This window comes from Amia ocellicauda, chromosome 7 (assembly GCF_036373705.1).
Source record: "Amia ocellicauda isolate fAmiCal2 chromosome 7, fAmiCal2.hap1, whole genome shotgun sequence".
Lineage (NCBI taxonomy): Eukaryota > Metazoa > Chordata > Actinopteri > Amiiformes > Amiidae > Amia > Amia ocellicauda.
The window spans coordinates 44,766,204-44,791,204 of NC_089856.1; the positions used below are offsets into that span (position 1 = coordinate 44,766,204).

General features: G+C 39.6%; 1 protein-coding gene across 1 annotated transcript in view; it reads right to left on the bottom strand.

Annotated features, from left to right (window-relative positions):
• The window catches only part of bgnb (biglycan b), a 34,278-nt gene that overhangs the window by 8,265 nt on the left and 1,012 nt on the right, over positions 1–25,001 (bottom strand). Inside the window, exon 2 of the mRNA XM_066709865.1 lies at positions 6,745–6,989. Coding sequence (XP_066565962.1) covers positions 6,745–6,961 — 217 coding nt within the window. The 5' untranslated portion in view covers positions 6,962–6,989. The remainder of the gene's footprint in view (positions 1–6,744; positions 6,990–25,001) is intronic.

Sequence of the window (25,001 nt, forward strand, 5' to 3'; positions counted from 1 at the left end):
ACGGTTTCCCATAAAAAGCTCTAAATACAGAAGAATAGAAGCCATGTTCAGCAAGTAAAAAAACAAGTTAATTTGCTGGGGTTTTTTTTACCTGTTAACTTGCACCTGGATCCAAAACATAGATGTCTGAATGTGCACAGCTGTGTAAAATTGCCAGAATTTGGCTTTCACTTTGATCAGTCTGTCAGATTATATCAATAAATGCATTAGAATGTGACAATGTTTTTGATTTGCATTTATGCTAATTAGTTTTAAAATATATAATCTAAGTGTATAACAGGGGAGGGAAATAAAATCGTTCAGGATACAAACTGATTTAACCGACGTTTTTCCAAAGAATCAAGTAAACTGTTTAATAAAATATAAAAATAATGTATTTTAATTTATTCTAATAGTGGGAAGAATATATTTGATATGATTCTTTAGGAAAGCTTTATGTGGCACCACAAGTGTCCTTAGAAAATAGCTTTAATAAGCGGTGTGATGGTTATTTAATCGTATTTACTGGAATGGCTTGCTTCATCCCTTGAGGTTTGTCAGGTCATTTGAAATCCCCTGGGAATTTGGCAAGCCCTTACAATGCACTGGACATTAACATAGCCATAGTCCCTGGGTTGTTTGACTCCGCATTGTGTGTTGATCCACACAGTCTGGGCTTAGCGCACTTCTCAGATGTGGTTCCAGTAGAGCCATTGACCCTCTCTCTATCTCTGGCAGGGTTTCAATCCAGCCAGGCTGACAGATCTAGTTTTGTTTCCCCCATTAAATGTCACTGGGTTAACCGCCTAACAGTTACAGATTGCAAAACTTCCAGAAGTAAAAAAAATAATTAAGAAAATCGGGACACTTTAGCTATTGAATCTGATGCATTCTCGAAACACCCCATCAAAGCACTGATTTGGGTTGGGTTGGCCAAGCAACCACCATCATGACTTATCTTTGATCAGCAAAGTCTTGTGGTATGTTTTAATGCTGACCAATGGCTCTTTAGAGTTATAAACGTTCTCAAAATAGCAATGCCATTCTGCCCATCAGTGCTATATATCCCTTGCTTTCTGTGTCCTCGTCTCTCTTGCGCAAAGCAATGCAGTGGCTGCCACAGCCATTATACTCTAGAGCCACCAAGGTCTTTATCGGTCACCTGTAAACTAACTCGTCTCTCCATACATCCCCTCCAGACCACTGCGCTCCTCCAGTGCCAGAAGACTAACTCTGCCTCCTCTCCACTCTCCCTCCTCCAGAGCCGCTCCTTCTCATCCCTGGCCCCTGAGTGGTGGAACGACCTGCCCACTGAAGTCAAAACAGCAGAGTCCTTGACCTACTTCTGGCACTTACTCAAGACGCATCTCTTCCGACAGCACTTGTAATATTAGTCCTCTATCCCTGCTAGATAGCACTTCAGCTTATTATGCTCCTCGAGTTCTTGATTGTTTTCCTCCTTGCTCCCTTTCCCATAGCCCTCGTCTGTAACCCTACATCTTGACAGCACTTAGCTTTCACTGTCCAGGATGTAGGAAGTCTCTTACTGTACTTGTGTAAATTGTAATTGTAATTTGTAAAATGTATTATTTTGAATTGCTATGTTTTAGCTAAGTTGAATTTGTAATGATTGATGCCTTGTACTTCTCTGTATTTTTGCACTTATGTTGTAAGTCGCCCTGGATAAGGGCGTCTGCCAAGAAATAAAAATAATAATAATAATAATAATAATAATAATAATAATAATAATAATAATAATAATAATGTCATAAAGACTTAGAACAAATGTAAGATTACCAGAGACTCAGTTAATTGTACATTCACTTCCAAATCTACTGAGCAAATTATGATTAACACAAACACAGTTATCTTACTGGTAAACTTTCGTACAATTTGTTTGCATTCTCACTGTAAGGTTGCTGTAATTTTAATAATGAACAAATTAACAAGAAGTCTACACCTGAAGTCATCAGCAAATGTGTTCTCGGTGCCTAAACTCTCTTTCTGTAATGTCGCACTGAAAGCTGGATTTGAATAAGGACACAAACACAAAACCCATTGCCTTTCTATAGACAAATTCATATAACATTTAGAACATTTCACAGAGTATGTCTATTTAATTCACATATTGTTCTGTACAGAAACAAAATATTTTGTCTTGCATCTGTAACAAGTGTTTGTAAACAAGATGTACAGCTCTGTTATGTATAATCAGCAATCGTTGATTTCACAGAGGCTCCATGGAGCCATAAATATAATCACGTTTTTTTGGGATAACCAGAGATTGCTGATTATCATGGGCAGGAAAGATCATAAACCGACAAAAAGGTCTTGTCCGTGCTCAGATCATTTGCTGGACTCTTGCTTTCAAAAAGACGTGTGCGCAAAGTATGTCAGTGTGAGGAATCTTGACATCTCAAGGAAGTTGCAGTGGCGTGAGAATTTGAACAACATAAAACACTAAAACCATGCAATTTGACAAGGCCAAATAAACAGGAGAAGGAAGGCGTTGTTGGAGAGGTGATCGTTTGAAACATTATCCAGTACTCACAGTCAGATGTAAATGTAATTGATGTTGACTAAATTGTATGGAAGTAAATCAGAAACTACTGGTTTGATTAAATATTATGTACCACAGTGTAACCCCAAACGGTGCACATTATTGGCCAGCTGTTAATGAATTAGGTATGTCTGATAAATAATATGAATCATACATAGTCTTATAATCAATTCCTGACTTTACACATATGATACAGAGCAAACAATTATATCAATTTTATCAAGATTTCGGCACTGTAAGATTAGTGTTTAACTTAAAAAGATTCAAACATACATTTTTAAAACCACTTGTCTTAGCTACATGGTACCCAGCACTTCCGAGTATTCAGCGAATCTGATATTATCAGAAGCTGTTCATTGCATTTACTATCCCTTTAACATCCAGCTGCCAGGAAGAAGTGGAATGTATTTTAAGCCCCCAAACAGCTCTCATATGCTAGCTGGGCTTTGGGGTCACCCCTCTAGGCATTTTAAATCTCCATCTGTTTCCTGTGTTGACAAATACTATTTCACCATCCTATTAAATGTTATCTATTTTTGGTTAAAAAAAAAAATCACTTGGGGTTTTCTAGAAATCCTCTGACTACGACGAAATACAGATGATGCTTGGATGAGCACACATGAAATAAAAAACAGCTCTAAAACATACAAATTAATTATTTGTTTCTTCACCCAAAGCCCCGGATTAAACTTTTTTCTTTTCCACAATTCCACAATTCTTTTTTTCTACACGTGTGGTATAACTTGGGCTTTGCAAGATGTTTCATGCTAACACATATCGATAACAATTCCCCAGAAAAATCCCAAACAGTAGCCAGCACACAGCCGGTTAAACATAATGAATATTGTTAAAAATAATAAAGGCTCATGTTATGAAGATCAGTGAGGATTTGCTGGTTCTTAGGCTGTGTGCTGTGGGTAACCTGCAGGCTGTAATTTGAATAAAATGTAGGGTAATTCACTGGGATGTGTGTGTGTGTGTGCATGCGTGTGTGTGTGCGTGTGTGTGTGTGTGTGTGTGTGTTTTTGCCTCTCTGTAATTAGACAGATTTGCTAGCTACATCCACGTTGCACCAGCTCATCTGGACAACCTTGCAACGTGGAACAGGGACTTGAGATGGAGGGAGAAGGGTGTGATCTCTCCAGCCCTTGTCCACTTGGTTTGTAGGCCACCCTCCATAACGACCACAGTCCAAATGCCAGGAAAACATGTTGGTTAATGATCAATGAAGCAGGTCCAGTTCACTCCCATGCTCCAGTCAAGCCACTCTGGTCCTGGAGGAGCTGAAGGACACTCAGGTTTTTATTATGAATGATCTTGAATGACTGAATTGAGTCCTGTTAATCACACTGGTTTTCAACCTTGCTCTAGGTCAAGACAGGGGTGGAGTCTGAAGTTACAACCAGCAAAAGTTGGCTTGTGTTATGAGTATATTGAACGAAAATGCTGATTATTAGATCACTCAAGTAATTAATCAAATAACTGAAAAACAGGGACATCTTTAGGATGGTAGCTTTTTTATTGGTGAGTTAATGTATTTGTCACCCAAAGAACATGTGTGTTTGTGATGTGGACATCTTTAGCTTGGGTAATTTGACATCTGTCTACATTATTATTTGTTTGGTTGCACATTTGCTGGCAATTTAAAAAGCCTGGTCTGTTTCATGCTGGAGTTGTCCTGTAAACAGCAGGCTTTCAACAGTAAATGCAGTATTCAATGGTAATGGAAACAAATTATTTTAAGTAAAACAAACAAAAAGCAAAAACAGAAAAAGCCTGTCTGTCTGGCCCAGTGGATACAGCAGTCTGCACTACTCAACTGTTTCCAGTGTCCACACTGAGCCTCTGTTACTGTAACTCATCAGTTTTGTTTCACGTGCAAGTAATTGGTGATGTGCCACTGTTCAGAGGCCGCTATTTATCCAAAGCCAAATAGTCCTTCAAAACTACAGCAAGTGAGAACAGGCTCAACGTCTGTGACTTTAATGATAAAAAATAAGCAGACCGCAAAAGCGACACAATATGCCCTCATACCTGGGTATCCTGTGGGCTCCAATTTTTGAGATTCTCCTTAACTACCCCTAGATTCATGCACAGTATGTTATGCTTACTCTTAGGTAAATGGGATTAGAGTAGAATACTGCATTCTCATATTCTTACTCACTTCCTTCTGATTTTGAAATGTGTAAACTTAGTGGCTGCTTTACGTAGTCCTGGGTTAGTGTTTCTGCTAAAAAAATAACAGTTATAATATATCTGGTAATTCTGTATTGTAGTTGCTTGCTTGCTTGTTCATTAACTGAATTTTTCCGATCCTTTTTGGCGGCCATTAAAAGGTCTTTGTCTCTCGGTCTACAATGTAAAGTAGAACTATTTAATATTTGAATAATATAATCTGAAGTAGATCCATTTAATAATGCTGATGTCTGAAGGTAGAAGTGTCAGTACAGGAGTCTTATAAAGTTACCTGGACTATTGAAACCATTGCATAGTGAATCTGGTGTGCTGTGGAGCAATGCGATTTGGTACAAATACAAACCACACTAAACTGGAAGGTGTGGTTTCTGTTGGTTGCTTTTTCAATTTGATTCACCCTTGAACTTCTTTCTTGTCCTAATGCTTTTTCACTGCTGGCACAATTATCCACCAATCATGCTGATAGGGGAACCTAAAAATAAAACCTGCTTCTGAATATATTTTCTGGCCGGATGAGCATTAGGAACTGCTGAGGGCGACGCCAGAGAAACTGCTGTGGTTTGGATTTCGTTTTTTGTTTGTTTGTTTGTCTGTGTTTGACTGCGTGGCAAATTATCATGTCAGCAGGAACAGTGACCGGAAGCAGCACCACACACACAACGAGGTGTGAACACAGGGAAGGAAAGAAGATCAAATCAGCTCTTTTTGGACGGTTACTAGGAAAATAATAAATATTCAACTTTTTTGTATAAAGAATGGTTTTCCTCTACTTTATTGGAACAGTTTGGATCTGGATTATATTTAATTTCTGGTTACACAGTCATCTGTATATCTGCTTCACTTTCCCTGTGTCCTTCCTACCTGAATTATTCAATTATTCAAACCATTGCAGCTAATCAATGTGCTACAGTCAAGTTAGTGATTACATTACTGTTATTTGGTCTCTGTGAGGGGATTGGAATGACACAGATTTACACCAACTTTAAACCAAATGTGGCAAGGAATTAAAGACACATTTCATGGTTGAATCCGCCCTTACTAATAAAATACAGTCGGGCCCTTGTTTGATTGATGAGTGTGAAGTACTTGTTGGCCTTGATTTTCTCCTTCCTGTTCAGGATCTGGAAACCCTGACAGATGACTTCAGAAAGATGGATTTGGAAATTTAGAGAAGGAATTGCTTTGCCTTTACTGGGAGGACAGTGCAGCTGTGTCTGTTACTCCACAGTGTCTATTCTAGGGTGCTGACTAAGCACAGAGAGAGGACAACACTCCTCTGCAGGGGAGAAAGGGACAGGAAATGAGGGAGGGATTGTGTTCCCTCCATCCAAAACAAGCAGGGGGTATTTGAGCAATGTCATAGGTAACATGCTTAACCAATTTAGTTGCATTTGTTTTCTTATTTGTTTTGTTTTCATTTTTTCGCCGTCCCCTTTTCCTTTGCCATTTTCTGGTTTCCGCCTCTCACTTTCTCTAGCTCTTCTCCTCTTTCTCTCTCTCTCTCCCTTTAGAAATTACTTTATATATATAACAATAACAATATATGATTTGTTGTGTATGAATCAGTTGTTCACTATATATCATATTTTAAAGGTCAACTGAGCCGTGTTTCATTACCAAAAATCCATATTGCAGATTCCTTATTGTTTTTAAGATTATTTGCAGCCTGATTGTTAGATTATGTTTCATAGCTCGATAAAGTGTTCAACATCATCAGGCTGGTCTGTGTGACATCTCTCTCAACTGGCACCCCCACCCCTTTTTTAACTCTGACTCCATAGTGTACATCCACTTCATTGCAATCTGATGCACTGTTACACGTTTAGCCAGGGGCTCCACACAGACTGGAGCAAATGCCTATCGTGGGACGTATGTGTATGTTTTGTCTCACTGCTGATGGGCCATCTGAGCCAAGTTTAGTCAATGTAAACTCCATATTGGAGCAGAAATTGTAGCTTCTAGATTCATAAACCAAATACAACTGAATCAAAAGAAGGAAAACCACTCACCAAGATCCGAGCACTGGACCACTCGCAGGTGACACTGGCACCCGAACGGGCAGATGGGCAGCTCCGGGGGGACGTCCGCAGATCCCTCCTCATCGTTTAACATTCCCAGCCCACCCAGTTCATCCAGGCTGAAGTCCATGAAACCCCTCTGCTCAAAGGGCAGTGCCAGGGTGGCCGATGGCAGGAGCACACACAGCAGCAAAAGTGTGAGTGCCATGGGGGCTGGGGGAGGGTGCCACACAGACCTGGGAGGAGAATGGAAAGAAGAATTGAAATGTCTACTCTTTGGTGTGGAGAATGCCATGACTGATAATAGAGATATAATAGAGGAGCGGGTCTTCGTTTAAATGAAAGCGTTGATTGTGAACAGCAATAATGATTAATCTAAGACCCTCGTCCTTATACACAGCTCTGTTCTCCTAGCTACTCCTCAACAGCAATTCAGATATTTATTACATGTTTATTCACTCTATCTACTAATATTTCACACTAGATTGAAATACATTTATTTGTAATTTGTAGATGTCCACCTTTAATAACAACACCAAAAAAGAATATCAGCTGGTATTTATTCAAAGTTACACAGAATTATCTATGTGTGGTAATGCCTTTTTGTCCAAGGCAAATTAGTTAAGACCATTACAGTTTATGTATTTGCCAGTGATAAGTAACTTTACAGTCATATCAAAGTGTAATACTAAGCAGAGTGCTTTACCAGGGTGCTGTAACATAATGTGGTGAGCTACACCTTGAAGCAAGAATTACAGTATTCCTATGTTTTCGGTACAATAGATGCTCAGTTAAGGAGTGTAAGGAAAGATGCTAGAAAGTATAGAGTTACAATCAATTTACTGGTGTAAATGTTTTAATCAACACTTGTTGCTAGAAATCACTATACTTTACAGTTTTTGTTCTATTTTGGGCATGATGTTAAATGCAGATTTTTAAATGGAGTTTTCTACAAGGTTTTCAGTTCTTCCAGCAAGCTGTAAATGGTATCTATATTTAGGTATCATCAGAGATAAAGATTACAACCAAATCTGCAACTTATTTCACCTAGAGACAGCATACAGAGAGTAACAATAACCCCAAAAGTTGTCATTTAGTGTGGTCCCAATACAGCTATTATTAAGCTACTCAAAGGACATCCCTGGAGAGAGCTCAGAAAAGAGCCATTAGAGTAATGCCTGATCTCAAAGGAATGTGTAACATAGACAGGGTTAGAGGGAAACAGGCAGAGGGGAATGATTTGGAGATGGGGTGAGTCACAGGACTACTTCACACTCCACTCCTGAAACATTCTTTCCAAGACCCTAGTTGTAATTTTAAACAAATTATGAAATGCTAAAGCCCCTTCCAACCAGATTTAAAATGGATATTATTCTCAGTCTGTCATATTCACTAGAGTACAGACACTGTATTACACCACTGCGAGACATACAGGCTGAACACACAAACTGAAAACATAGGCTGAAAGGACACTCAGGTTCTGGAAAATAATTGCTTTCTACTGCGTTTCTTTTTCCCCTTCAATGGCATTGCAGTGATCCAGTGTTATTCTAATACTTCCCAACCAAAGTCAACTCACGGCCAAGCTGTTTCAACCCTTTCCCACTCACTTTCCAGCCATAACCTCCCTATACATGTTGAAAAATGTTTATCCCCCTGTTCTCAACACTCAGCAATCTTTGAAAATGGATTTAGAATGTAATAAAAAGGGAAGCTCTTTTGATGTAGAGACTCCAGACTCCAGCGCCCCACTGATCTCCAGGACACAGTCAATCCCGTGGGCCCCTTAACTTGCAACGTCCTCAAAATTTTTACGAGGTATTAAATTAACCCACCTCCCCAAACACCCGCACCACGTCAATGGTGACTTTCCATCCCTGAGGGTTACTTCTCCATGTCCATGCCCCCTCTCACCAACACCCCCCCCCCCTCCCCAGTCCTTAATATGACTGGGGAGATGAAGGACCTGAAGGACTTTAGATGCATGGAGAGAGGTGGAGGGGAATGGAAAAATCATGTCACATGGCACCATCATGATCTCCTTCAGTAAAACTTTGCCCTTATGTGTTATTTTGGTAAAATATTTACTCATGTGTAACACCAGCAGTTTTAATTTGATATATTTTTTCAGTTACAGGGAGAGGGAATTGATTCAGCATTAAGAAAATCCTGAATAGGATTGAATAAGTTCATCCTGAGGACTGTTTCATGTGCAACCATGAAACAAGGGCCGATAGACATACTTGTGTTTACAATACAAGATTGTGTTTAGTACTACAAATAGGAAGAATCTGGGTTCCTTCAAGAAGCTACATGAAACTGTAGGGTTTTATTAGCCACTTAACAGAAACAATGAGCACTTTTTCATAACTTCTCTTGTGTTCTGAAGTTCATACTGAACGCACTTTGCCATGTCCTGGAAATGAGTGCGGTTATCCTAGTGGAAATTCAATTTTTTAAAGTCAGCTCCGTCCCAGTTGGAGTAGCAGAACAGCCTGAAAACAATTCAACGTACAGATTTGTGTGAAGAAGAGTGACGTCCAATTCCTAACTAGGTGCCTTGCATTTCATTTTTTATTATTAGGGGCTAGCCTGTTCCTGTCCTATTCATATTTACAAGACCTTGGGAGGAATGAGTTGGAAAACCTGACTACTGTAGCTAATGGTGACGCATGTTGTTTTTAGGTGATGTGGCACCAAATATCACAGAAGGTACACCAACAGTGGGCCTGAGGGCGCCAACATATTAGATTGGGAAAGGATCCTTTTGGCATCGGCAACCACTAATTTGTTCCACACACCCACCACACAGATGTACCTTCTTACATTCGTGTCTGTCATCGCTTAGGTTCTTCTCCCTAAATAAGACGTTTGTATTTATATGTATAAAAAGACAGGCTGTCCCTTAAAGAGGTCCAGACGAATGTAATGATTTCTGCTCTCATTATGAGGCAGTACAGTAGTTCTTGTTTTATGAAATACTACTTGGTAGACCTTTCGGAACATTAAAAGTGCTGGAGACCAAGAGTTGGCCTTGGCTGGGTCTTCGTCCAATACAGTGGTGAGTAAAGTAAGTATCTCAACCCCCTTATTGGACTGGACCTCTTCATGACTTAATTAGCCTAACTATTTGATCAAATAGACATATTTAACATGAACTGTCTTGTACACATTTTTACTTAAAAGGAATATTTAGATACAAAGTGCACAGCCTGTGTTCAACTAATCAGTCCAAATCTCTTAGTGGGAGCTGGGTGGAAATAAAAGTGACAGGATATTGTGGACCTCAAGGATTTGTGACCTGTAGTAAAGGATATCTACACAATGTTGAGATGCCTGTTAGAAAACACTACATTTGCTTTAAAACCACACATCTCCAACAGAAAATAAACAAGAAGAATAATAATCCACAAGTTTTGTTCAAAAGTCCACAGTTAAGTGCTTTTTTTCCTCTCTACGTGGCACACACAAGTCAAGCTCAAACCTCCCCGGGCCAAACTCCCTCCCTGCTTGCTGTGACAGATCTTTAATTTGCAGCAAGGGCAGCCTAAAAATCGCTGAGTATTGCTCCCTTGCAGGCAACTTGAATCAAAAATTAAAAACCGGAGAAAAAAAGCTAGAAAAAGAATGAAAAAATGCACAAATTGCTGCCTTTCATTACAAGAACCAGCATCTCAGCATGGCCAAATCCAGCTTTGATCCCAATGCCAAGCTTGCCTACTGTGGATAGGGGAAGTGCGGGGGGGGTAAGACAAATCGACCAGAAAAATGCATTGCCTGATTGCCATCATGCTGAGTAAATACCTGTGTGTGTGTGTGTATCTGTACCCCAGGCATCGTATATTTTCTATGAACAGTATACCTATAAAAAGGAAAATAAGACCAAATAAACATCCTAATCTCTGCTCTATCATTAGCTGGATACACTTCGGAGTTTAAAAACAGATGCAACTTGTGAGACCAGTAGTGTTGTGTTGCATAAGAAATAAAGAAAATCACAGCAAAAGTAGCCTAACTGGTAGGAACATCCTTCAAGACAAGGTTAAAAACAAATAGCCTGGTTTTACTGCTGTCAGAGAAAAGAGCTTGAGCTTTTTTGCCTTTGTGTCTCCAAGACTTTGTAACGTGTCTGAAGTTGTATGCTAGCTTTCTGTATAACGCGTGTAATAACAGTGTTATTATACAGGGTGCTTATGAAAATAGTTGGCTGGTTCACGCATCTGTATACTGAACCGTGCACTGCAGAGCAATGAAATCAAGCCCACGTACAAACGGGATGACGGAACTGACCATCTGATATCAAAATGCTCTCTTGAACTCTGAACAGTTTATTAAATATGTGCAGCATGCACTTCTATGCATATAAACCATCATGGATACAAACACACACATTTGTGGGGGCACTGAGCTGCTCTCTGGTGCGGATTGCCAATATCCGCCAGACTGTGTTTTTTCCCGAGATTTCCCGTGATTTCTTATAGGGTTGACAGTAAACGCATACAGTGAGAGGCAGAATGAAAGAAGTGCATGTAGCTGCATTGAGAATTGGAGACGAGACATAGCAGTCGGAGCAGTGGAGGTGACCAAACTTATGATATCATCAACACCAGACTGGAGCTAAAAGACTCATTTAAATTTCTTCTTGCGGCAAGTCATCTTTTTCAGTTCATAAATCAAACTGGATTGCTCATAACAAAACTATTTCCAATCACAATGGAGAGATAAACATGGTATTCTCTTCAGCTTGGTCACAGAGGCAGGCAGAAACCTAACCTATAAACTGAGCAGATGACGCAGTTGGTTAAGGATTGTCCCTGCATTAAAGCAGTGGTGATCTTTTCTCCCCAAAAGGGACAATAGATATGATTGTATTCATCTTTCTGTTTTCCAGTGGGTATCAAACCCACCAAACTGCAGAAAAAGGGGCTTTCAACATGAGAACACATCTTTATGCATTCCCACAAAAATGTCAGAACCGTACACCACATTTTCTGGCCTGAAAAGTATGTGTCTTTGTTCTTGATAAAAAATAATAATCTCGGCACGCCACAGTTTGAGGGCTCCGGAAAGATGAATTGTTCAGTCTTGCAGTTTGAGGTTTAACCTGCAATCTGCTTGAGAACAGCATTCCTCTGAAATATGGTGGCTTCACACAGTCAGCTAGTTAAACTTAGGGTGTATTCAAACTTTGTTTCTTATTTTAGTTTGTTTGCTTCATCATTTATTTAGTTTTTTAACCGAGTGTAATTCGGTTAGTTTGGTAGCATAATATGAACTTTCAGAGCTCCCCTTTCAAACAACCAAGAAATCTGAAGAGATGGTCTCAGTTCAGTTTGAGAAGACACTGCATATGCAAAACCATCAGTGATATTCAGCATTAGGCCTTTCATCTTAAAGATTGCACCATTAAAGAAATGTACAGATTTCATTGGCTGACATCCTTACTAATCACGTCATACTTCAGGATTGTTGGTGCATGGAGATACCTACCTAACCACCATCTGGAAAAGGTTTATGAGATGTCACTCTTTAATCTACCAATCTATGACCGAAAAGTGGCTGAATGGCTTTAGTAAATAAATCTACAGAACACTGAGGATTGGTTCACAAAATCCTTATCAACAATTCTACAGAAATAAAATAAACAGCATGTAATTAAGCCACAATCCTTTCAACAGTTACAGTCCAGATGAACAGATAAACATTTAACCCTTGCCAGTTCAGTGAATTGTTGAATAATTCTGCACATACAGTGGTAAAACATTTAGTTTTATATAAACACTGCCTCTTGTACATTTCATTTCACACTTCTTCATCATAGGTATGGAAAATGCTATTGTGTCATCCCAATCTCAATGAGTTGTATGGACACCGGACCGGACAAAGGAGTGACAACCAAACCCAAAGGCCCAATGAACAATCAAATTACAGTAGTCATAAAACAAGTACTGATTAGGTTGAAATGGTTTGAGTGGCATAAACTAGACATTTTGAATCTTTAAACATAATCCATCAATTCGACACTTCACACTGTCCCCTATGGAAGAACTGTGATTCTTAAGCAAGCATCTGGAAAAAGTTACTAGTCATCCAGTGAAAAACAGTGGTCTGATTGGCCTGTCATTTGAAGCAGTGTGGTCAGTCGGTGAGGGTAACAGTCAGTGCCATACAACCATGCCTATCCCATGTGCTTTCCTGGTATTAGACTGGACTGTTATGGTGGCCTTATCTACCCTCACATGTGGGCTAACCACTTCATATTTAGCAAGTGCTCTCTTTCTGGGGCCAACTTTGTTCCCCCTCAATTTGGTGGCCTACTCTGAACTCGCTGGAACTTGGCTTGACAAGATCTGAAAACAAGCCACGTTTCTAAAATATAAAAAAAGGCATTTCTATGGTCAATTGAAGGCCCATGCTTTATTTAGTGCTGAATGCACCGCTGCAGAAAAATAAAGCGACACAAAGAAGCAGACAGGGAACAACGTCTGATGAAGGTTGTGCCATTTTTCTAAACTAGGAGACTGCGTTTGGAGAAATGGAGCAGGGGACGGATCAAGATGCTATCAGCAAGGTGATGCAATCTGCTGCAAAAAATTACCAGATGGCATGTTTGAACTTAAATCGGCAAAACATTCTTCAGCAGGAATTTTTGCTTTTTGTGTTTAATTGGCTATGCCGACATGCATCATTCCAGTTGTTGTTTATCCTTCTTTGGTTCTGAAGATACTGAAAACCTGTATTTTTGTCAAAGGGACTAGTTTATTCCTAGTTCATTAAGTCTTGCACAGAGACACTGGTCACACATTACAATTAAATGGGACTAAGTAGGAATGTCAAAATCTTAACAAAGAAGCACTTTATATCAAACTAAATTTCATTTAACTGTTTCAAAATATATATTTTGCCACGTGTGCCCCTTAAAGGTACTGTAGTAGACCAAAATATCATCCCAAAACGTTTAAATACAATCAAAAAATGCTTGTCAACCCACTGTAATAACACACATATGCTGAAGTATATTCCTACACCACATATTCTACCACATTAAATAGAATAAAAATGTTGGCTGATATGACCTATTCCTTTAAGAAGTACTGACTCAATATAAGAGCTCACGTCAGATTGCCAGGCAATATCAGTGACTGAAACAAACATTTAATAGCTTAGTAATTACAGAACACAGGATGACTGGGTTATTCTCTATCAAAGTGGCTTCATCAAAGTTCACCCAGATATTTTATTGGTCTGTTCATCGTGGAGTTGACACCAGCTGGTGCAAATGCTTTCCTGTGCTCCCTGAAATACAGGCATAGTTTTGGTCTGGAGTCCACAAGCTGGAAAGTCATAAAATATAGGAGCCGCAGTGATTAACTCTTCCAGGGTGGAGGCTTTGGAAGAAATAACTGTTCTTATGCTCTTATGGATAAGGCCCTGTGAAGTTCAAGGTTGAATTTAATATAACCTGAATACCACCTTTGAAATGAGAAGTCATTTCAATGAAGCACATCTAAAGAATCCATAATAAACCAATACTTGCTTGTTAGGAAACAACTTCTAATACTAAGCATGTTTAAGGTATTATCTCTTACACACACATATATAAGAATTAATACATTATTAATTAAAAAAACATACAATTGTATACTAATAATTCAAGCTACTATATTTTACAAGTGTATGTGTTCATGAATGAGAGAAATCATGCAAGATTGAGGGGCAGATCAAATCAAAAATGTGACCCACCCACTAATCACAAACCACAAACTTGATAGTGGTTTGAAAAGAGAAGCATCTGAGATAAAGTGAAGTGAGTACAGGAGGAGTAACAGTTTTCTAGCAGGTGGGACAAAATGTGATATTAATCTGTGCCCAATGTCTTTCATTTGTATTGATTATTTAATTTACAGTATATGTATCTGAAAATGAATGCAGGGATGAAATCAAAAATTATATTTCTCACTTCTAGCTTCAATGGTACTATAAGTAATGCTTATACAAACAAAATACTTTGCACCTCGAATAGAAATAATAACAAAATAAGGTCTATCAACCTTAATGGTTAGCTGCTTGATATGCATATGACTTAACTTCTGAAGTCATTTGTATACTAACAAAATACTTTGCACCTTGAATATGACATATTGTGAAACAGCTGCAAGGAGACTGAGCAGTTATACTCTGCAAAGTATTTTAACTGAAATATATACCAGTCAACGGGAGACCTGTACTTATGTCACATCTGCACATATTTAAACAGCCCCCTTTCCTTGCACAGTAAAACTTGTAAGTGAGCAAACTACAGATTTGTGGTTGCATTAGACCACAAGATTACCATCAGACTTCCTAATCTAAGAGAGGGTGGAAATGTGGGGAATGAGGTGGGGGGAGTGTAATTGGGTTTGGGGTTGCTGACCACCTCCTTAGTCATTTTCGAGAACTAAATTTTGGCAAAGAAAAAAGCACTTTATCTTTTAAAGAAGATTACTTCTAATTAACATAATGAATCCACTTCCAAATCAATGCAATTATTTCTCGTCCCTAAGCTATAGCTTTCTGTGTATATCATAAGAATATTAGTGTAAGGTTACAAAGATGAGAAGGTCTCTTGACCTGTCTAGCTAAAATCCATCATATTCTCCACTCAAAACTTATTATGATGATAATTATTATTATATAAGCATGCGTGCCCAAATACAAATTTCTGATTGCACTACAAACAGAATGCCTAACCACTAAAGATCTCTTTACTTTAGAAAAGACACCCAAAACACAGCAAAACATTAATCTTAGGTTTTAATGCACTTGGATCTTCAGCAGGGCTAAATGGCGGCTGTACCCAGCCAAAGACACAACCCAACTGAAGCTCATTCCACAGCTGCAGAGCTGAGTCTCGGACTTGTGCCACTTGCATTGTGTCTCTAAATTCCTGCCCTGCCCTTCGGCCTCGCAAGACCAAAGTAAATGGTTTGGGATCTCTGACATCTGAGACACTTGTGCCAAGCCTGTGACACGGGAAAGCATTCCTTATCACATTAAGGGCCCTGTGGGTCGGAGAGTGCTTCACTGTCAGGTGGAAGGAATGTCGCTTCCTGCCTATCAAATCATTGGAATCGTCAAAGATGAAAACTGCTCCATGCATGCAAGACATTATTTTTATCATTACAGCTGATCACCAGTTTCTCTCTCATTGTCTGGGTTCTGTTGGTGTTCTGGTAATGCAAAGTTCGCCACTTAGCAAGATCAACATTTCAAAATGTAAGAACCCAACCCAGCACAGGAGCTATAAATTTAACAAGAGCAAAAACAGATGACAGATGACATCAGATTGCCTTTAATCTCCTCTCTGGAGAGGCAAGCCTCACTCGCAAGGAAAACGTCTATGATGCAGACACACGGCCCATTCATGCTGCACCCAATATTACTTTGAAATGTTCCACTCCCTGACGCGGAGCTCCACAGGGTCGATTGAGATCATGGCTTGGAAATAGCCTTCTGTTGGAGATTAGCTCATGCGAAAACCAGTGCCACCCAAACAGCAAGTTCCCTACTTTGGCTTGACCACATTTCCTCGAGCTACCTGATTGACCATAATGACGCTGGCCATTAACCATTTACGAGCAAACCACTACATGATGGATACACAGATGCACACAAAACAGAGGTGTCTCAATTTTCTTTGTATGTCTCCCAAATGCTCAAAGCTTGACTCATACAAAGCTTTACTAGCTTTACTTTAATATCTTATGGTAAAATGTACAGTAGTATAGTGTAGGAAAGCAAAGCATGAATGGGTTTAGTAAACCAGGATACAAACCATGAAAAGCTTTGGAAAAGTCAAGTAAATGTGTAGTTTAACCATGGGAGAAATACTGGGAAAACTTCCAATTCACTGCAAATTGACTATGTAAATTGACGCACAATGAGAAAGCAGAAGATGAATACAGCACAGCTGGTCTTTGTTTTTGTTTTCAAATCCACAACAATTCAATCTTCGACCTACCCAGCGAATCGCAAAGTACAGATGTGCACCCTATCATGGATACATTTATTGATTGAAGCCACGTTCTACTATTTGTAAATCAAAATGCGAATTTATGATTTGTTTGAGCTCTTGAAGTTACTCAACAACCTAAAAGGCATTAAAAGTCAACCTAGACAGATATTTCAGTCTCTGCCAGGAAACTACAATCGGAGGGCACAAATACAGGTTTGGTGCAAGCCCATATGCAAATCTCTTGTATGTACAATGTATGTATGTTTTCATATATTTGTAATACATTTACAATACAGCATTAATATTATACATATGTGAGGTTTCTATGTGGGAGACAGCACTCCTTTGAACAAAACAAAACAAAACCTGTGATACATATTATTTTGTCAATTAACACATCATTATATTATATGTAATGTGTGTAGGGTTAAAACAATGTTAAAGGAGTGACAGCTGATATCCCCCCTTGCCTTCTTATCCATCACAACATGCCACTACCATCCTTAGTCCGTGGGGGGGCTGCATAGTTTTCTGTATTTCATTCCACCAGAGCTCTCGGTTACTGAATCCAACCACTGATTTGGTAAATTGCTTGTGTTTCCAGCTGGAGAAGAAAAAATATTGAAAAAGCCTACAGGATTGTGGCCACCTGGGCCAGGGCTGGTTTATAAGCTTCCAATCAGATGGACAAAATGACTACTTCTATTTTGTCTTTGCTCTCAATCTCTATCCATGTTTGTCTCACTGATCGCCGGGGTGGTCCAGTATACAGTGACTGTATACCCAGAGAATACCAAGCAGGGCAAGTTAGCTGTTTACATGCAGGGTAAAGCACTGTGCATCAGTGGAGCGCACACAGCCGTCCTCTGTGATTTTCAGTGCAATGCCACAAAGCACAGCAGTGTGGTAGCCTTGCTGTAGGGGCATGTAAATGTGGGCCAAAATGTAAATCGCGACCACCACAGCAGCTCCAAATCTGTTGACATTTCTCACATACCACGTACCCTCCCATTAATGTTCGCAGCCTGACTACCCGGTGGCTCATTACAGACCCGAGAAAACAGATGTGTCAGCAGTCGATATAGAGGAGAAAGGGGGAGCTGGGTTGCACAGATGAACAGCTCTCTGGAGTTTCTAAATGAGATTGCTTGACAAATGCCTGAAATGGTGGCTACCACTTTGTATGTACTTCCCCTGGCAAGTGAGAGTGAATCAGTTGAGGAAGACATGTATATAAATTCCAATACCCCTCTATGAAAATGGCTTTTAGGATAGGTGACCATTTGAAAAATATACTCAAGGAGCTGCACCTCACAGTTATGGAATTCGTAAAGGTGCAAAGGAATAGTTAACATTCTTTGAGAAACAGTAAAAGAAAAAAAATCCCCGCTTGGTTGTGACCCTAGTGTTTGGCAAAACCAGCACAGCAATTGGTCCCTTTAAAAATATCTCCCAAATTATACCGTACTCTTGTGTGACTGGTTTTGGCTATGACTAAGTATGCACAGCCTAGCCCAGCGCAATTAGACCCTAGCATTCTGCAAGCCACGCAAGAACACCAGCCATTTTCAATGAGGACAACGCTGCAAAGAGAGATCACACACCTTCCATAAAGTGGGGCATATAAACCTTAATAATATAATATTAAATACCTCTGCTTACTTTGTTGGAAAAAAGGGGCATTCAATTTAATCATCCTTGATATAAGCCTGTAATCGGCTTAATATGCAGTAGGGTCAGCATCTCAATGGTCAGCAGATCCTTTCTTAGTATTGTCTGATTTAAAGGGAAGTGGAAGGAAATGGCAGGGTACTTCTTAATGGAAATTAACTAAGTTAAAAGACTTTACTTTTCATCTCTCCACATCATGCATTCTACAGGGCAACCTTAAAGATTTCACTATGTAAACATACAATTGTATAATTTTCCTTCAATCATAATAATAACAGTAATAACAGCAATACTAGGTGTCCCATTTATTTCATGGACTATGTGCTGTATGGGTTCCTGTGCCAAGACGGCAGACTGGTATAGCCTAGGCTATGACTAATGCTTACCATTTTCTTTGTAGGAGATGTCTACTGTATTTATATCCAGGATTTCTCAAAAATAAATAAGAAACCAAGCAATCCAGTCACTCTGGTGGTGTTCCAGTCTGTTAATGCACGAGCCCTGATGACAGCATCTGGCGAATAAAGGCTGGCACCAACTTTCCTTTCCATAAACAGTCTCTCATTGAGGGATTCTCTGGCAGTCCAGGCCATGTGTCTGTGTCCACCTGTCTGCTCTTAATGTATTTTGCCGGTGCAGGTGTTTGAATGAGCTCAGCTTTGGGAAATATTGTGGTGGAAATTTGCTAAATATTTGCCGTCTCCTTTTTCACACAGAACCAACTGAACGTGGAAACGGGCTGCCTGACCACAGCAAGGGATCCTAATGTTTTTGTAAGAGCAGCTGCAGTGTCTCCAGTTATTCAGTGATTTATATAACCAAGACTCCATATGCAAGTTTACTTTGGTACATTTACTATAGGATGTTTTCACAGGATAGTGGTTTTGTGACAGTTGTGTAGTGGTTTTCTATTAGTTTAGCATGCTTTCACTGTACTCTACTACTCTGGACCAAACCAAATTCCAGCTATGGGTAAACCACAGTTAATCCATGTCAAAATCTTATGGGAAAGTAATTGTGCATGAGCCCCTTTGGTATTTTTTCCAAAGAGAAGCCTAGAAGACAGTGAAGGTCCATAAGTCCTCTGTATGAAGGTATAGCCCTGCTGTTGGGGATGTGAACTTGTATTATTGAAGGAAGCAGAGTGTTTGGCAATGCAGTTTTCAGGGATGCATATGTCTGCATCCATCTCTACCACGTTGGTTGATTGGCAATGTGCAGTCTGGCCTCCGTGTGAATAATCCTGCCACTTACGTTCAAACACGATCCCTCTCCCCATACAGACTTCTAGAGTGCAAAGTAATGACCCAGGCCTGTCTGAAAAGCACAGTGCACTCGGCACTACACCACGAGGTTCCTTCAAGGTCAGAGAAATGTGTCAGAGAAAAAAGAAGGAGACCAGTGTTTAGACTGAGGTGTGAGAAACAGCAGGAAGTATTGTTTCCTGTTTCATGAGAGAGCTATTAATCTCACCTGTATCTCTTAGTTATTTCCATTCTTACGTAAAGTAACCTAAGTGGTCCCTGCACAACCAAGGATGAAGTTAAATGGGTAGCCATCAAAGTAACCATCACACCCAAATGTCCTCATATTTGATATAAACCCAACAATATAATACATACATCTGCTTACTTGTCATAATCTAATATCATTCAACATTTTTTATTAACAAAATTGTATTTAGTTGAGCAATTTTGGTCATTATGAAATAGCTATTCCTTTCAAGAAAATGAAGGCTGCAACAAACTCTTATTTTAAGAGCTTCCTTCCTGTCTCAAGTTATAGAGAAATTTGGAAGAGAAACTGAAGTAACCGTAACCCACAACACTCTCCCTGTCAAATCGCATCCAAATGGGACTCTCACAGCTCCTCCCACAGACTTCTCATAATTAACAACTTGTGTTCTGTGGGAAACTATTTACCATCGGACTCCATTCTTATGGACGCTCATTGGAAATGCATTACAGTGTTACTCTCATATCTGTCCTCTTGATATTCCCTTCAGATTTGAAAATTTTTCTTCTTAGCTAATTTCATTGGGGATGGTCACTTAATATTTCAGATGGTATAATTAGGAAATGCAGAGAATCATAAAGAATCTGTGCAATTTTGAGAGTAGTTTTATAGTTATTTCGTATTAGGCTTGGAGGCAGAGTAATTATACAGGTTAGGATTTGGGTTGAATGTTTATATACTGTAGTCAAATGCACCTGAGTACATATAACATGGTTTTCATAATGACTAATCCATATTTAATATGAGAAAATGCCCCTGAGAGCTTTAAGTATGTTACAGGCAGGTTGTGAAAAGAAATGCAGTAATGCTATTTCAAGTGCTGTAAACGAGTGTTATACAGATTTATTTAACCCATATAAGCTGATGTCCTGTGCTGAGTAAATATCATCAAATGACCCCTAACTAATGAGTGTAACTTAGAAGCCATGTAACTCAGAAATTCAGGAAACTGAATACTGACAGCAGACATTTTTATTATTGGTATTTTACTGTGAAAACATATCAACTCGCTATGTATCAACTTGCTTAACTAGGATTTGATTTATATGGTTCAGAATGCAGAAAACAGAGTAAACCATAGCAAACCCCACCAAAAAATAATAGACAGTCATAAAATTGACCTCATACCTTCTTTGTGCTTTTTATCATTAAAAGGTGACTAATGGGACTCATAAAAAGGATGATAAGGTGTCTTCAAATGGTTATAAATGTCTCGGGCCTGGTTATTTGATCTCTACAATGAAATGGTAACACTTTATATCATGGTGTCATTAATAAATGATTGGTAAATAGTTTATAAAACAGGAACCATTAATAATTCCATTTATAGATGATCGATAAGCCTATATAAGATGTGATTTATCATTTATAAATTAAAAAACTGAAACAAAATAGTGTTTTGCCAGCTGCCAAAACAGATACAGGACTTGACCATTTTCCATGGAGACTGGAATTTCCAAGTTTACCTCCCCCCACCCCCACTCCCAGGGGTCATGACCTGAAGCTGCCTCATGCCTGGAGCTGAGGGCCAAATGGTGAGGAAGTAAAAGCAGAGCAGAGCAGGAGGTCAAACATTCAGTAAACACCAACAGTGAAGGAATGAGTAGGTCATCGCATTTACCAGGCCATGCTAAGTGACCTCACTTTCCAGGTCCCGTCTCAAAGCATCAAAATTCCATTCTCATGCAGACCTCTGCAGCAGACACGGTGTATATCTCTTGGCCATCTCAACAGTCAGATCACTAGTGTGGCAGAGGAAATGTAAGTTGCCTGCTACACAATATGGCCTTGAGTGGTTTACAAATGACACAAACTGTACATTTCCTCTACCTGACTACTATATCCACCCCTTCCTCACCGACTACTTGACTCAGTTGCCCTGGTTCTCTCCCAACTGGACTCCCTCCTGGCTGGTCTGCCTCCAACTACTACCTTCCCGCTCCAACTCGTCCAGAACGCGGCTGCTCCTCTGCTGTCTCTCTGCCCTGATTTGCACAGGCTACTCCACCTCTCCGCTCCCTCCACACGCCTCGTATCCGGTTCAAGACATTGATTCTTACCTACAGTTGTCTCAACCAAACTGCGCTGAGCTGCCTTCAGACCCTCATCTCTCTATACATCCCCTCCAGACCTCTCTGGTCCATCCCTCTGTGCCAGAAGGCTAACCCATCCCTGCTCCCCTCCTCCCTTCCTCCAGCTTACTTTTAAGTTTATAAAATCTCGCTCAGTAAGGAAAGATTTGTAAAAGAGCAGGTTAAATACAAGGAAGGACAGCCTTATTTTCTCTGTGTCAGGCAGATTGTTGCGGTAAATGAAAATTTCAGTTCGCCTGCCAATTGAAAATTACAAACCCAGTACTTAATGCACTAAAAATAAAAGAGTCTGGGCTGACCTCTTACTGATCAATTATGATTCCCAAACTCTTCAGAGGTATGAAGTGCCTAACCCAGGGAGAAGAAAAATAAAGCATCAACTTACAAGATTATTATTATTATGTTAAATAGAAAATCAAGTTTTCAATTGCAAATTACAAACCTAGTACTTGTGTACTTAAGGGTTAATCTTTTGATAATTCATGAAGAATTCTGCATGTGAAAGAAGGCAGGGACAAAAGAAATCCAAGTAGCTTCAGATGGTGTTGAACTCCAAGGTCCTTCGACACTCAGGGTTCAACTCAGCCTCCAGTGAACTATGACCTCATTCCCGGCACTGTGGACCTTTTAATGTCATCACACCGGGGCAGACACAGCTGTCCAGCTCTGCCCTGTAATATGCCCACGCTTTGCTCCACCACCCTAAACCAAGCCCCAGATGAAATGCCCCTTTGTACCGTGTGCCAGTCTTGGCTGCAAGCAGACAAACCTTCTGCTGAGCCTAAAAGGTTCTCTTACCATCTGGTTCACCCTATTATTTTCGCTTGCTGCATATCCCATTACAAAGTTCTCCTTCACTCCTTGCTTAGATGTTTTGCTGCTGGAAGTGTACCAGGCAAATATTGTTTTAATTAGTAATTACTGTGGAGAAGAGTGTGTGTGTGTGGGGGGGGGGTTGTCTAAAGTCCACTCCAGGGCCACAGTGTCTCGTGGTTTCCAGTTCCTAATTGATCTCAATTTTTTGTGTTTGCTAAATCAGATCAATTTAAACATTAACCTTATTTTTTTTAAATGACTGTTTTGGTCTGAAGATGCCAGATCCCTGTATGGGCTTCAAAGCTCACTAAAATCTACTACAGAGCAGAGCAGATCTGAATCCCCCGCTACACTTCCTTCTAAGATGTAACAGGAATAACCAATACGATGGCAGTTCTGTTTTTCTCTCTCTCTCTTTTCATTTTCTCTTCCAAGCATGTACCTCTATTAAGACGGTTTCCTCTTTTTTTGTCTTCTCCCCAAAGCTAGCTAACCATAGGGCGGCTCCATCCACGAATTTCAGTCAAATTACCAGTGTACAGCTGTAATTTGGTGACTTGTCCCAAAGCTAGCAATTTGGCATTCCTCTCCTGGCCACTTCACATGGAAATGGCTCCCATAATAAAAAGAAAAGCAAACAAAACAAAACAAAGAAAACCATTTTCATTTCTAACACTGTTCTGAATATTCTGGGAGTTTCATTCCATTTTTTTAAACTTATTTTATTCTATATATTTTTAATTATTCTGTCTTTTCAAAATCGTGTTGCTGATGTGATCAACAGTTTAAATTTCAATAAACTGTTTTTAAATCATCATAGACTCCCTATAGGTCCAAACTCAATTGCACCAAATCAATCCAGAGCTTAGCATTGCAGTTTTATATTGGGACTACATTACTGAGCATGTTTATTTTGCATTGTTTCATTGTCAATGTAAGAAGGGTTCAAATGCAAGAGCGCCCCCCATTGACTGAGATACACATTCAACAGTGCCACCGAATCACTGAAGTTCACTAAAGGCGGCACACAAGGTTTCCACATCTTCCACACACACACATAAAACATAGCATACAGGAAAATAATCCATCTGGTTTATGCCCCCCAAACCACTTTTTTAGCGAATGATTTTTCAAAAGTAGTTGTAAAGCTAAAGCTGATTCAAACACCAATGCAAGGCTTCTTTGCACATATATGCCTCGTTAAGACACCAAACTACTAAATACCTCGTTGTAGAGTAGTATTATTAGTAGCCATGATAATAATAATCAGCAGCAGAAGCATCATGCATATGTATTGATTGATGGAGAACTATTCCTTCTATCTAATGAAAATATAATATTGTGTTTTCAATTTGCGATTGGTGTTTGGCCTGACACAGCATCACTCTACTTAAGGTAAGGACGTCTTTTTAAATAAATAAATAAACTGGTAATAATAATAATAATAATAATAATAATAATAATAATAATAATAATAATAATGTGTTGCTGTTGTAAATCATTCTTTCCCCTCTATATAATATATATAATATATGTAATCCAATGTTCTTTTAAAACCGAGAATCTTTTCAACCGCATCTTAAATGAAAACCATATTACTACACCGCAAGATAATATTTAATAACTGATCTATCCCACCCGACACAACCCCGACTTCCACCCCCCCTCGCCCGGCTGTAACCACCAACCACACCCTCCCCTCTCTCTCTCTCTCTCTCTCTCTCTCTCTCTCTCTCTCTCTCATCCTCTCTCCGGGAGCACAGGACCATCGGCGACACTAATGGTCCCCAAACCGGTTCTGGAGCCCACATCCCATCCTGCCCTGCTTGTTTTCGTTGCAACTGAGCTCTTAATTACTTAATTGAACCTTTAGTTAGACAACTGAACTGTTAGTTCAATTAAGGATTCAATTAAGCAAATGAGAGCTCACTTGGTACGAGCTGACTTGGGGCCTCCAGGACCGGTTTGGGGACCACTCAACTCACTCAAAGGCTCCCTGAAATATCGCAAAGGTAGTCAGAGCGTCTTTACATTTTTCAAAGCCTGGATGTGATTTTTGATGCATTTCTTGTATCTGATGTGGCAAAATTGCAAAAGTGCCATTTTGTAAGTGCCAATGGTATTTTAATGAATCCAATTAAGCACAAGGGAAACACAAT